Below are 14,914 nucleotides of genomic sequence, written 5' to 3' on the forward strand. Positions count from 1 at the left end.
CAGTCAAACAGACGGAGCTACAAACGCAATTGGAACTTCGGCTCTAAGTGTGGTCATGTTTCTCCAGTATTACCTCAATGAGGAAGGAGATCGGGTCTATACACTGAAGGTAAGGAGAGGAACAGGGTGTGGGTGGGCCTGGTGAGAAACGTAGGTGGAGGAGTGGTTGAGAGCACCCACCGAGTTACTTAGGTGGGTGCGGAGAACCATAAGGTCCCGAACCGTGGCCGGGGGGAGCCGGGAGGGCACAGCTTCATAGGACTGTCCTTTCGCCTGTCTTTCTGCTTGCCCCTTCTCGCTTTGCCGCCTCCTCCTTTCACCGCTCCTCTGCTGAGATCATGTTCTCTTTCTCGAGCAGAAATTTGACCCTATGGGACAACAGACCTGTTCGGCCCACCCTGCTCGGTTCTCCCCGGACGACAAATACTCGCGACATCGAATCACCATCAAGAAACGATTCAAAGTGCTCATGACCCAGCAACCGCGGCCTGTCCTCTAAGGGTCCCTTAAATTTCATGTTTTTTCTGCCTCCTGCTACCCCTCGGAGACTCCATAACCAAATTCGATCTGTCCGTCATGAAGTCATTTTTCCAGCCGTGCTCTTTAGAGTCCACGCTCTCCATGGTCTATGATCATGCTCGTGTGCGGCAGTCACGGTGGCATCTCCTAGAAAGGGAACAAGTTTGACTCTTCCCCCCCCCCATTTGAGACTTCTGCCAAGTTATTAAAGATAAAATGATTTGAAAGAGGTCTTATTTTGTGTGTTCTTGAAGGAAAGGTTTGCCAATTTAGAAAAAACAAGGGAGATGGACGAGAGTATCTCAGGGAGTTGCAACAAACCTCTTGAAAGACTTTTTTTTTTTTCTTTGCCCGAGCTGGGCTTGAACCCACCACCTCCGGTATGTGGGGGCATGTGGGGCCGGCGCCCAGCTCCTTGAACCACAGGTGCTACCCCTCTTGAAAAACTTTTAAGTCCTTACTGTAGCTGAAGTAGTGAAGTAGTGAAGTAGTGCTGTTAGTGATTGGTGGGTGTTGGGGAAAGGGAAGGAAGGTTAGCTGTTAGCCTTCTAACATACCCCTGTCATTGCTGAAGTAATACCTTGCCCCTTGAATTAACATTTTGATTGATAATGAAAGAATTGCCTGGAAAAGTAATCAATAACAGCCATGTTGTAGAGGGAAGGCAGTGAATTGGGAATCAGGAGACCAGTATTCTTTGTATAACTTTGAGAAAGTTATTTAGCCTGTTTAGTCTCTTTTTTCCCCTCGTTTGTAAGTTGTTCTCCAACTCTAAGATTGGTAAGTTCATTGGTGGATCTTACTGTATCTACAGTGTTTGTCCAACCGTCTGAATAGGAATGCCTTTATGTGCGTTTATTAGCCCATCTGGAAATATTCCCACACTTTTGGTTCTGTCCATCAAGAAATTGTCATCTTACATACACCTAACTTTGTATTCTGTTTGATAGCTAGCTATGTGGAACTCTGTGCAGATCTTAATTTAGAAGATTATATGTGAGAGAATCAACCAGGAATTTTTGTGCTTTTTTTTTTTCTTCAAGCTACTGTGAGGGCTTAATTTTTTATTTTTATTTATTTATTTATTTTTTGCAGTTTTTTGGCCAGGGCTGGGTTTGAACCCGCCACCTCCGGCATATGAGGTTGGCGCCATACTCCTTTAGGCCACAGGTGCCACCCGGGGCTTGATGTTTTAAAATTAGAAATTTTTTTTTTTTTGAGACAGAGCCTCAAGCTGTCCCCCTGGGCAGAGTGCCGTGGCATTACAGCTCACAGCAACCTCCAACTCCTGGGCTCAAGCGAGTCTCCTGCCTCCCCCTCCCAAGTAGCTGGGACCACAGGCGCCCGCCACAACGCCCGGCTATTTTTTGGTTGCAGCCATCATTGTTGTTTGGCGGGTCCGGGCTGGGGATTCGAACCTGCCACCCTAGGTGTACGTGGCTGGCGCCTTAGCCGGTTGAGCTATAGGCGCCGAGCCTAAAATTAGAAATTAATTAGGACTTGAGCTTCTATCTTGGGGCAGTCATAAATTATTTTTAACCCAATTACTTCATATTAGAGGAATAGTAAGATAAAAATTGTATACAAGCATTCCAGAAGTGCTAACTTGCTGCTGCTTCTTGTCAAGTTAATCAACTCAGTATTTCCTCATCTCCTCTTTCATAGCTTTTGGCATTGGATTTGAATATGTTTGCCCAGTGCTGCTGATTTTAAAATTGCTTTGTTGAGCTAGGAGCAGTGACTCACACCTGTAATCCCAGCACTTTGGGAGGCTTAGATGGGCAGATTAGTTGAGCTCAGGAGTTCGAGACCAGCTTGAGCAAAAGCGAGACCTGGTCTCTAAAAATAACCCAGCGTTGTGGCTAGTGCCTGTAGTCCCAACTATTCGGGAGGCTGAGACCAGTGAATCACTTGAGCCCATGAATTTGAGGTTGCTATGAGGTATGACTCCATGGGACTCTACCAAGGGTGACATAGTGAGACTCTGTCTGAATAAATAAATAAATAAAATTGCTTTGTAGGTCTGGTATTCTAATTCTGCAGTCTTTATTTAAAATTATACCAAAGTTCTAGACTCCAGAAGCAGATATAACTTAAATCAGCACAAATGTGATTTATGAAGACTGGTCCTAGAAAGGAGTAGTATGTTTTTCTTGTATCCTGCTTTTTGACTATCCCAGCAGAAAAGTTCATGAAAGTTGTTAACAGCTAATAAAAAAAAAAAAAATTCCTCAACTTGGGTCATAGGTAACAGAAAACAGTTTTCAAATAAGTAACTTAAATGTATAGGAATGGTGAAATGAGATGTTTGCTTCTCTGTCTAGCAATTTTATTTCCTAGCCTGTTCACTTACAGCAGTGATCAACTGATGTGCCACAAATATTTTTAAAGATCATTAGTTAAATTATTTTTGAAAGGGCAAAGCACAAGGAAATATTTTTTTAAATTCTTTTTTGAGCAGAAGTTTAAGTATAGGTTCAAGTGTGTTGTGTGATTTAAAAGAGGTTGAAAACCACTAATTTACAGGGTTCTTAGCATTGAATCTGAAGAATATTAAGGAGTTACACAAATAAGGGGATAATGATCGGAGAAGTGTTTAATTTTTTTTAGACAGTCACTCTGTTGCCTAAGGCTAGGGTGCCATAGCATCAGCCTAGCTCACAGCAACCTTAACCTGAATTGGAGCAATCCTCCTGCCTTCAGCCTCCCCAGTAGGCAAGACTACAGGGGGCTCCACAATGCCCAGCTAATTTTTCTATTTTTAGTAGAGACAGGGTCTCGCTCTTGCTCCGGCTGGTCCAGAACTGAGCACAAAGTCGTCCACTCACTTTGGCCTCTCAGAGGGTTAGGATTATAGGCGTGAACCACCATGCCCAGCCTAGAGAAATGTTGGAAAGGCACCCAAGTCAGTACATTAATTCCAGCTGTCAGTTGGTTTTTTTTTTTTTTTTTTTAAAGTTGATTGTTGGTTGTCTTTCATCTTACAGTAAAGAAAAGGATTGGCATTGTTCTATGCTACCAGCTGTGTAGACTGAAAAGACTTTAACCTGGAAATACGAATGAATATAGAAGAGAAAAGTTAAACTGGCATAAATATACGAAGGACTTTTCCTTAAGAGATTTCCTGAGTATTAATGTCGGAAACATACATTTATAGAGCATTATTGGGCTTGGAGACAAGAAGACTTTTTTTTTTTTTTTTTAATTGAGACAGAGCCTCAAGCTGTCCCCCTGGGTAGAGTGCCATGGCATCACGCTCACAGCAACCTCCAACTCCTGGGCTCAAGCGAGTCTCCTGCCTCAGCCTCCTAAGTAGCTGGGACCACAGGCGCCTGCCACAATGCCTGGCCATTTTTTTTTTTTTTTTTTTTGGGGTTGCAGCCATCATTGTTGTTTGGCGGGTCCGGGCTGGATTCGAACCCGCCACCTTAGGTGTATGTGGCTGGCGCCTTAGCCGCTTGAGCCACAGGCGCCGAGCCGACAAGAAGACTCTTAAGAGGTATAGCGGATTGGAATTATGTAGTATATGTAAGTAAATGCAAATACAGGGTGGTAGGAAACAAAAATTGGGTGTTATAACAATTCAGCATCTCTTCATACAGGAAAGTCTGTGCAGTTTGAATGTGCAGTTTCCTATCTGAGGAAAAAAAAATTTTTTTTTCTTTTGAGACACAGTTTCACTTTGTCACCCTTGGTAGAGTGCTGTTGCGTCACAGCTCACAGCAACCTCAAACTCTTGGGCTCAAGTGATCCTCTTGCCTCAACCTCCAGAGTATCTGGGACTACAGGCGCCCCCCACAACGCCCAACTATTTTTAGAAACGGGGTCTTCCTCTGGCTCAGGCTGGTCTCAAACCTGTGAGCTCAGGCAATCCACCTGCCTCGGCCTCCCAGAGTGTTAGAATTAGAGGTGTGAACCACCAAGCCCGGCCTCATCTGTGGTTTTTAAATGATGTTTTCAGAGATCCTATAAGGGAGATTTTCGGGTTCTGAGAGTAAGGGGCATAGCCAACTTTCTAAGAGGGATCCAGAGTGAGTTTGCAAAACAGCCTGGCCACCAGGTATAACACTTCACGTGGCTCAGCCCTGCGCCGACTACAATTCCCGTCCTCCCCTTGGTCCTCTGTTTGGCCCCGCCCCTCCTCCGCCCGCCGACGGGCGCAGGCGCGCTACGTTCTGTCTCCGCGGGCTGCAGAGGTTGGGCAGGGCGCTTGGGCACCCTGAGATAGTGGCGCCCTCCCACTGCTCCCCAAGGCTTTTCTTCGGAAGGTTAACCTCGAATGAGGAACGAGCTGGGCGGGAAGGGAGGGGCTGCGGCGGCGCGGGCACAGCCCGCCGGGCCCGGGGCGGGGGGCAGCGAGGTCACGTAACGGCTGCTCCCGCGTCTGGCCGGGCAGGGGGCGCCCGCCCCGGCAGCCCGAGCCCTGCTGCGCGCGCCGCGGCTGGGAAACAGTTACCGGCTAGTAAACAACAGCTGCGCGCGCACCGCATCAGCTGGCGCCGGGATCCCGCACCTGCGACCTCCTCCTACCCGCGTCCCCGCTGCCCCTCCTGCCCAGCCGGGGCCAGCTCGCGTGGCGTCTCCTCCTCTGCTGGGATCCGAAGGAAGAACGGCGAGGGGTTGACCTCCGCCGGGGACGGGGTAGGGGAGAAAGCGTTTCCCGGCAAAGGGGTGGCCGGTCCTGTCACGCGCAGGAGAAACCTAGCGAGCCGAACGGGGGCTCAGTGGACTAGCAACGACTTGCCACGACCCTGACCTGCAGTTTGAGGTGTCTTGATCTGCTAGCCTCCTTCTCCCAGATCCCAGGGACTTTTGTGCCAGGAGAAGAGCGGTCGTGCCACCCCCGCAGACCTTTTGGAGGCAGGAATCCTCTCTACCCCTGCATCCTTCTCCGCTCGCCCTTCTTTCCTCATTCCCCTCTGTCTAGTATTCGTGGGTTATTTTTCCCGTTATGCATGCGCACCTTTTCCACCAGACGCAAGTGGATTATCGACCTCAAAAACATCCGGTGGTTCTACACACACCACCTTCCAGCCAGACCTGTGAGGTATTCACCTGATACACAACAGGTGGCCGGGAGTACACCTTTTCGCAATCTGATCCACGATATATTCACCTGATAAGGGTGGGCTACACGCCCTTTGCTCAGCTAGAACCGTGGGACACTCATCAGATAAAGGACTTACTACCTCAGCAGGAACCTGGGGGTTGAGGGGAGGGAGGCTTTACCAGCTGCTCTGAGACCATGGCACTGAGCCCTGGGCTCTGTGGACCAGGACCAATAGATAGGTAGCTCTGTATTCTGAAGGAAAGAAGTTATACACGATTGGCATCGTTTTGTCCTTTACTTTTTAACCCCTGAAAAAAATATTTTTCAGCTATTGCTGGTGCACTTTCTAGGATAGTCGGCTTGAATTCTGAGTAGAAGGATTTTTATTTTGGGGCTTTTTGTGTGTTGGGAATCAAGGTAATTGAGGTTTTTTGTTTTTGTTTTTTTAAGTTATCTTTTCTATTTTTACAATCAAAAGTAACTAGCGTAGGAAGAAGATTTTGTGAGGTTTTCCGTTTTTCCTTGTCCTTAAAAAGAAAAATGCATCCTCCAGAAACCACCGCCAAGATGGCTTCAGTTCGATTCATGGTGACACCAACAAAGATCGATGACATTCCAGGTTTGTCAGACACCAGTCCGGACCTCAGCTCTCGATCTAGTTCTCGAGTAAGATTTAGCTCCCGGGAAAGTGTGCCTGAAACAAGCCGTAGTGAGCCCATGAGTGAAATGTCTGGGGCCACCACTTCACTGGCAACGGTTGCACTGGATCCACCCAGTGACCGGACTTCTAACCCCCAGGATGTTACCGAGGGTAAGTAGACAGACAGCAGGGTGCTTAAATTACTGGCTTATTTATCCAGGTTGACCATCTACGGCCAAGGTGGTTTTCCCGTTTTACAATAATTATTAGGAACTGAAAGCACTCTTGATATGCTTAGGAACCCTTTGCAATAATGGTTAGCACAGTGGGTCAATATTGGTTAGTTGTCATTTGGTCTGTGGGAAAGTGTATGTTGACTTCCTCATTTTTGCCGCCTCAGAATTGAAGCGAGTATTTTGATTAAGGGTCATTATTAAAGAATGTAATCGTTTTTCAGCACAGAATTCTAAATTTTAAATTTTAGTGGGTTGGATTCATGTTGTCTAACTGGCTTTGGCTATTTCAGTCTTCTTTTAAGGCCAGTTACAAGGAGTAGTCACTGTTCATGTCTTAGTAGCTTTCCACCAAAGACTGAAGGTGTGTATTGTGGAATTCTTTTTTTTTTTTTTGAGAGAGAGTCTCAAGCTGTTGTCCTGGGTAGAGTGCTATGGCGTCACGGCTCACAGCAACCTCAAACTCTTGGGCTTAAGCAATTCTCTTGCCTTAGCCTCCCAAGTACCTGGGACTATAGGTGCCCGCCACAACACCCAGCTATATTTTGGTTGTAGTTGCCATTGTCATTTGGCACGTCCGGGCTGGATTCGAACCCTCCAGCTCTGGTGTACGTGGCTGGTGCCCTAGCCGCTGAGCTACAGGCACCAAGCCAGCTGAATTCTTTATACTTGTATTTTTACAGAGGCTGTGGGCTCGAGTAGCTAAGCTCACTCAGGATGATGGTGGGCTTTCAAATGGAGGAGTTATAAAGAGGCCTTTTAGGGCCTGATTCCCACATAATTTCTTTACTCTGAGCTTTAGATGCAGTGTCTTGAGTATTGAGTCCTTGTAGTGAGCAAGTGACATACAAGCCACTCCTGGCTCATATTCACCATTGTAAGTCTTTAGCTTCCTAAACCAGTTTGTGTCAGCTTGCTTGGAAGTTTTCATTTGATTTAGTGGGAAGAGGTGATGGAGGAGAGGGCAGAGAGAAAATGGTAGGTCCTAACGTTTTTTGGACTCTGAAAAAAGTTTAAAAATTTGTGTACTACTTTATAGGTATTTAGTTTTATGCTGTTTTCTAACTAATGTAATCTTTTAGTAATATCCCTTAAGAATCTTAAAGACCGTTAAAAAGATATTCTACCTAAGTTTGAAAACCATAGCTTCAGTCACTGACTTGTGAAAGCAAGACTTGCTTACCATTTTCCGGTATCAGGAAATATTGTTCCTCCCAACCTAAAGGGTTCAGGAAACCAGAATGATTTTAGTTCCTTAATTCAGTTGTTGTTTTTAATGTCTGGTGACAAGGTAGATTTAGTAAAGTTCATAGCCTTAGAATTATCTTTTCTTCTTTTAGGTATATATTATAGGTTCTCACACTTAACTGTTCTCAACTTCTTGACAAATTTTACACTGTTATGTATGTAAATTGTGTTAAAGTATGAAATAAAAAATAATTTATAATTTCCTCTTCCTCCAGATTCTAAATTGTAGTTTTAGTTTTTATCCTTTATACTGTATTTAGGTTATAGAAATAATAAGGAAAAGACTATACCCAGTGTTAATATATATATATTTTTTGAGACCAAGTCTCACTGTGTTGCTCTTGGTAGAGCGCTGTGGTGTTGCTCTCACAGCAACCTCAAACTCTTGGGCTTAAGCAATTCTCTTGCTTCAGCCTCCCAAGTAGCTGGGATTACAGGCTCCCGCCAGAAAGCCCAGCTATTTTTTGGTTGTAGTTGTCATTGTTGTTTGGCAGGCCTGGGCTAGATAAAAACCCGCAAGCTCTGATGTGACTGGCGCCCTGGCCACTGAGCTACAGGCACCAAGCCATCAGTGTTAATATTTTTATGTTGCGTTGTCATTAGGTTATAGTTGTTGTTGGACTTGCGACTTAAATGTTACAGAATTGTATTTTTACTCTTTTAAAAAGTGGATTTTGGGCGGCACCTGTGGCTCAAAGGGGTAGGGCGCCGGCCCCATATACGGGAGGTGGCAGGTTCAAACCCAGCCCCGGCCAAAAACTGCAAAAAAAAAAGTGGATTTTTTTCAGTAATTTTAGACTTGCAGAACAGGATCCTTGTCCAGGCTGCTGTTCTTATATTACCTTTAAGCACTCTTTACAGTCTAGAGTGGTATAGTTTTACACTATAGGGGTAGAACAGGGGACATGTCTAGGTGAAATCTATGTTGTTTACTTGGATACAGAAGTTAATTTTTGGCTCTCTATGTAATACATTCCTTACTTAATGTTTAAATACTTTCTAGTATCCAGATGAAAGGGAAATTAATAGTATAGCCATTAAAGAACACTTTCCCCTATCCTTGTGGAACTAGTTTCCTGCTTTTCCAGTGACCCACTTTTTCTCTTATTCTTTCTATATTTAAAAAAAATTCTTATAATGATTGTCATCATGTGATATATTTTTCCCACTGTTGGAGGGAATGGGTAAGAAACATAATTACAATACCTTTGCCTTCCTAGTACATGGATGCCCTTGTTAGATTTAGATGGAGATTTTCAAAGAATGCTGTTGTCCAGGGAGTCAGAACCTAATGTTCACATAACATTTCTCTTTAGGCTGGCTTTAGTATAGGAAAACGACTACCTCATTTGCTATAGTTATATTACAATCTATCCTTAAATTCATAGTGTATTTCAAAGTTATATTTGCTATTTTAATATTCGTAACTCTTAATTTTTTTGCCCTTTCTATATCTTTCTCTGGCTGTGATAGTATGATTGTCCTTTAATTCCTCCTACATTTGCTCCTGTAGAGAAACTTCCCACCTGAAATTTCTTTTCTTGTCATTTGCCTTTTACATTACATCACACAAACAAGAGGTGACACATGAAGTTTTAAATACTTGTTTCTGTTTTAGTTTTTCTCATATTAGCCTTCTGAGTATATAATTACCTTTCTGCCATCAAGTTTTTCTTTCATTTTAGCATGGCTCTATTTGAATTTATAGGACTGTCCAGTTGGTAAAATCAAGAATCTTAGCAGTGTATTAAATTATGCATGAAGAATTCCTTATAAATACACACAAAATCGTTTACAGACCAGGCGAGGTGGCTCATGCCTGTAATCTAGCACTCTGGGAGGCCAAGGTGGCTAAGGGAGGATTGCTTAAGCTCAGGAGTTGGAGACCAGCCGGAGCAAATCAAGACCCATATCTAGTAAAAATAGAAAAATTAGCCAGTTGTGGTGCCGGGCACCTGTAGTCCCAGCTACTCAGGAGGCTGAGCCAGAAGCATCCCTTGAGACCAGGAGTTTGAGGTTGCTGTGAGCTAGGCCAAGGTTGTGGTGCTCTCGCCTGGGTGACAGAAGCACTCTGTCTCAAAAAAAAAAAAAAGCTGTTTAAAGTGGATGCTTTTGGAAAATTAGTTACGAAAATAGCATGAAGAGTGGAAATTTTCTCTTGCTGAAACAATTCAGAAGGGTATATACAATTTTTTATATTTAGAGTGTATCACTTATTTATAATAGCTTTGTGTTTTTTTTCCTTTTTAAAAGGCATAGTGTATTAGAGCTGATGATTTCTAGAATATAATTCTAGTCAAATCTCATTTTATTAGCCAGGCATGGTATGGTGGTGGGTCCCTGTAGTGCCAGCTGGTTGGAAAGCTTAGACAGGAGGATCGCTGGAGCCAGGAGTTTGAGGTTGCTTGAGCTATGATGATGCCACTGCACTCTAGCCTAGGTAAGGGAGTCAGACCCTTCTCAAAAACAAAAAAACAAAAAAGTCAAACTTCATTTTAATAAATAATGAACCTAAGGCTTTTATAGAGATCAGTTATTTATAGATCACATAGTGACAAAGCCAAGACTAAATAAATAAAGCCCAGGCTTCCTAACTTCTATCCAGTGTTCTTTCTTACATCATTTGTCCTCTCCCATGATAAACATATTTTACATTTTCTTAATTAACCATTAGTTAATCATTAAAGTAACAATACCCCAAAGAGCAAGGAACATACTCTTACGTCTTATGTAGACCCTAATACATGTCAATCTTTTATTTAAAAAGTACTCCCTGAGGGGTGGCGCCTGTGGCTCAAAAGGGTAGGGCGCCGGTCCCATATGCCAGAGGTGGTGGGTTCAAACCCAGCCCTGGCCAAAAAAAAAAAAAATACTCCCTGAGACGCTGATATATATGAGGCATCCTAGTATGAATTGTAAGACATACATAGGTAACATAACAGTTTCTTCCCTTATGGAGCTCGTGGTATAGTGGTGAAAATGACCAGAACACTTTATTCCTTCACCAGGCATTTATTATTACAAGCACTGATTCAAGGTCAGTACCTGTGCTGGGTGTTGAAGACTGTATGAATCCATTTTTTCTGAAGAAAGTTATGATCTAATAGAGAAAGCAAACACATTTTTTTTTAATTTTTAATTTTCTGATTTAAAAAAAATTTTTGAGATGGAATCTCACTCTGTAGCCCTGGGTAGAGTGCTGTGGCATCATCATAGCTTACACCAACCTCAAACTCTTAGGCTCAAGCAGTTCCTCTTGCCCCAGCCTCCCCAGTAGCTGGGACTGCAGGCACCAGCCATGACACTTGGCTAATTTTTTTCTATTTTTAGTAGAGACAGGGTCTCTCTTTTGCTCAGGCTGGTCTTAAACTCCTGGGATCAAACAATCCACCTACCTCAGTCTCCCAGAGTGCTAGGATTAAGCCACCACACTTGGGCTTGAATTGGACTTTGTTTTTTTTTAGAGACAGAGTCTCACTTTGTCACCCTCGGTAGAGTGCTATGGTGTCACAGCTCACAGCAACCTCTAGCTCTTGGGCTTAGGCAATTCTCTTGCCTTAGCCTCCTGGGTAGTTGGGACTACAGGCGCCCACCACACCCTGGCTGTTTTTTGTTGTTGTTGTTGCAGTTCGACTGAGGCCAGGTTCGAACCTGCCTCCCTCAGTATATGGGGCCAGCACACTACTCGCTGAGCCACAGGCGCCACCTTTGAACTGGACTTTGAAGGGTGAAAAGAGATTCACTAAGGGGTTAAGGCACATCAGTTTTTTCCTTTATGTCAATAGGTCCTACAGAATAGTTTTGTTTATTTTGCACCTTCTTAGCCTGCTTAATCACATTCTGTGATAGATTTTAAAAGTACAAAATTTTCAGTATCCCTTATTCAGAATACTTGGTTATAGACTGCAGCCATTTTTCTTCTCTGCTGCATACTCCATAACCAGGTTAAACCTTGTAATGTATTTTACCTCTCAGAAGCAATCAGGAAAATCCAGAATATGAGAAATTTTATTGAATAACTACTATATTCTTCAGCAAATAAATGGAATAGGGTACAGGGGGGTGATGGGAAGTGAGAAAAAGCCGTTACAGATAAGAAGAGACATTATCAGTCAAATGCAATGAGAGAACTTGGGTTTGTATCCTGATGGGAACAAAGTAACTGTATAAAGCATTTTGAGATAATTGGGAGAAATTTGAATATGTACATGGTATTAAACTATTAAAGAATTATCCTTAATTTTCTTACATATATTTATGATATTGTGCTAATATAAAGCCCTCACCTGTAAAGATACATATTGGGCCAGCCATAGTGGCTCAGACCTGTAATCCCAGCACTTTGGGAGACCCAGGCAGAGAATCACTTGAGTCCAGGAATTTGAAACCAACCTGAGCTACCTAGCAAGACCCCATCTCTAAGAGTCTCACTTTGTCACCCTGGGTAGAGTGCCACAGCATCATAGCTCACAGTAACCTCAAACTCTTGGGCCCAAGCGATTCTCTTGCCTCAGCCTCCCTAGTGGCTGGGACTACAGGGACCTCCCACAATGTCCAGCTATTTTTTTGTTATTGTCACCGTTGTTAAGCAGGCCTGGGTGGGGTTTGGCCTGGCTAGTAGGTGGCTGGCGCCCTATCCACTGAGCTACAGGTGCTAAGACTATGCTTCCCTTCTTGTGATACTTTGCTTAGGAGAATGTTCTCCAGATCCATCCAAGTTGTTACAAAAGATAAGAAATCTTCATCCTTTTTATAGCTGCCTAGTATTATATGGTATACGTATACCACGGTTTGTTTATTAATTCATGTGTCAAAAGGCACCTGGGTGGTTTCCACATCTTCGTGATTGTAAATTGTGCTGCTGTAAATATTTGAGGCAAATGTCCTTAAGTTGTTTCTGATGCTGACAGTTAAGACAACTTATAATGACCCAAAAGGACAAGATACTGCAAGCTTTTGGCTCATGACTACTTCTTTTGCCCTCGTATATTTCTGGACTACTAAAAACTTTGTGGAAATTATAAAACGTTACCCCTTTGTGTCCTGAGCCATTATGGTTCTAAGTTCATGACTTCAGTGGAGAAAGGCAAGCTGGATTTTAGCCCCATCTCCTTGGCATTTTGACTTGCTGCGTGTGTGCACAACTACACCTAGTGAGTTTGATGATTCAGGATAATGCCAATTATATTAAGTTTTTGGTGATGTGTGATGTTTAGCTGTAGGTATGAAAGTTTAGAGAGCTACATGGTAGGAATTATGAAAGCATTTTATTTTGTGAATGTTAAAACTATGTATTATTTTAATTAAGTATTATACATTTTTTAAGTGAATGGAAAAACAGGATATCTCTACTAAAACCCTGTGTGATTAGTGCTTTGGTGTATTTTGTAGAATCTCAGCAGTTACTACAGAATAAATATATTGACAAATCCAAGCACACACACAAAGCACCTTGCCTTAACTGCAAAAGTGCAATAGATGCTAAATAGGTGTATTATTATCATATTTCTCAGTTCCAAGGTATGTACATTTGCCTATTTTAACGTTGCTGATACTCAGATGCATTTTTCTTTTGAAGAATTTTTAAGTTACTCTTAAATCCTTGGTGAAACTTACAGGATTTCAGGATCAGTTCAATAATAGATCAATTTGAGAGGCTATGCTAAACCTGAAATTTTAAAGTTAACTTTAGATGTTTTAACTGAAAAAAAATGTAATGGCTGAAGTTTTTTCTTAAAATTGCAGAGTTTGTTGTTGTTGTTGTTGTTGTTGTTTTAAATTTCAGATTAATATGAAGGTACAAACTATTAGGTTACATTGTGCTTGTTAGGTAAAGTCCAAGTTGTAGTTGAGCCTTCTCCCAGGAGATGTGCCATATACCCTTACACTAGGGTATAAGTGCCAGTTAGGTCAGAGCACACCAATCCCTCTCCTTCCTCCCCTGTTTGTTTTTTCAAGTCAGGGTCTCATTGTGTCACCCAGGCTTGAAGTACAGTAGTGAGCTATAGTTTACTGCAACCTCAGACTCTGGGGCTCAAGCAATCTTCCCACCTCAACCTTTCAAGTAGCTAGTACTAACTCCAGGTAGTACTTTAGTAGCTATTTCAGTAGCTAGTACTCCACCATGCCTGGCTCATTTCTTTATTGTTTTTTAAGAGATGGAGTTTTGCTCTACTGCCCAGGCATGTCTCAAACTCCAGGCCTCAAGTGATTCTCTCACCTTGACCTTCCAAAGTGCTGGGATTACAGGCATGAGCCACCTAGCCCAGCCAAAATTGCAGTTTTCTATAGTTGGAGAATGCAGCAGTATAATATTTGGAAATGAAGAGTATGTTTAAGTCTTAATCCTAATTTTAGTCTTTTTAAAAAATTTTTCTGTTATCCTAGCTCAGAGCTGGGTTTTAGTCTCTAGTTTCCTAGCTAAATTAACCAGTGGTACCTTTTGGTTTGCCTTTTTATTATTGCATTGCTAATCCTTGTAACATTACTAGTGACTTTCTGAAATCCATGCAAAAAATTCCATTGATAACATTCCTCTGTTTTCAGTTATAACTATTTAGTAAATGACTTTAATTTTTGTCTAAGCGGTCCCCTAAATTCCCCCCATCTTACCAGATAGGTCTGTTTTTACTTTGGAGTAAAGCTATTTTCATATTGCTATTTTTTTAAAAAAGGACAGTAATAAGTTAAAAGCTCTTTGCAAAATTTTTTGTTTTTAATTATTATGGGTACATAATGGTTATATATTTATGGGGTATATGTGAAATTAAAAATTCTTTTGTACACATGTACATACTCACTTTGAGGAGCTTGAGACATTGAGCCCAATGAAAATTTACCTTTATTCTATTTTGAGATCATTTGCATGTATCATATTTAAACTTTTTTTTTTGAGACAGTCTTACTGTGTTGCCCTCGGTAGAGTGCCATGACGTCACAGCTCACAGCAACCTCAAACTCCTGGGCTTAAGCAATTCTCTTGCCTCAACTTCTCAAGTAGCTGGCACTACAGGCACCTGCCACAATGCTCGGCTATTTTTTTTTTATTGTTGTAGCTGTCATTGTTGTTTAGCTGGCCCCAGGCTGGGTTTGAACCCACCAGCCTTGGTGCATGTTGCTGGCACGGTTAAGTGGCGTAGCTCACAGCAACCTCCAACTCCTGGGCTCAAGCGAGTCTCCTGCCTCCGCCTCCCAAGTTGCTGGGACCACAGGCGCCCGCCACAA

General features: G+C 42.7%; 2 protein-coding genes across 3 annotated transcripts in view; both read left to right on the forward strand.

Annotated features, from left to right (window-relative positions):
• NOP10 (NOP10 ribonucleoprotein) lies at nt 1-746 on the forward strand. The gene is made up of 2 exons (XM_003791676.3): nt 1-109; nt 359-746. The coding sequence occupies exons 1-2, from the start codon at nt 56-58 to the stop codon at nt 497-499; spliced, it is 195 nt and encodes a 64-aa protein (XP_003791724.1). The 5' UTR covers nt 1-55; the 3' UTR covers nt 500-746.
• Nucleotides 747-4,889: 4,143 nt separating this feature from the next.
• Nucleotides 4,890-14,914, forward strand: part of SLC12A6 (solute carrier family 12 member 6) — a 105,730-nt gene continuing 95,705 nt past the window's right edge. Inside the window, exons 1-2 of one of the 2 annotated variants that reach the window (XM_023514263.1) lie at nt 4,890-5,160; nt 6,123-6,380. In XM_023514263.1, coding sequence (XP_023370031.1) covers nt 6,137-6,380 — 244 coding nt within the window. In that variant the 5' untranslated portion in view covers nt 4,890-5,160; nt 6,123-6,136. Of the gene's footprint in view, nt 6,381-14,914 lie in introns of both variants that reach the window. The other variant, XM_023514262.1, reaches the window with a different exon arrangement.

Source organism: Otolemur garnettii, unplaced genomic scaffold (assembly GCF_000181295.1).
Source record: "Otolemur garnettii isolate 467f Iridium unplaced genomic scaffold, OtoGar3 scaffold00050, whole genome shotgun sequence".
NCBI classification, from domain to species: Eukaryota; Metazoa; Chordata; class Mammalia; order Primates; family Galagidae; genus Otolemur; species Otolemur garnettii.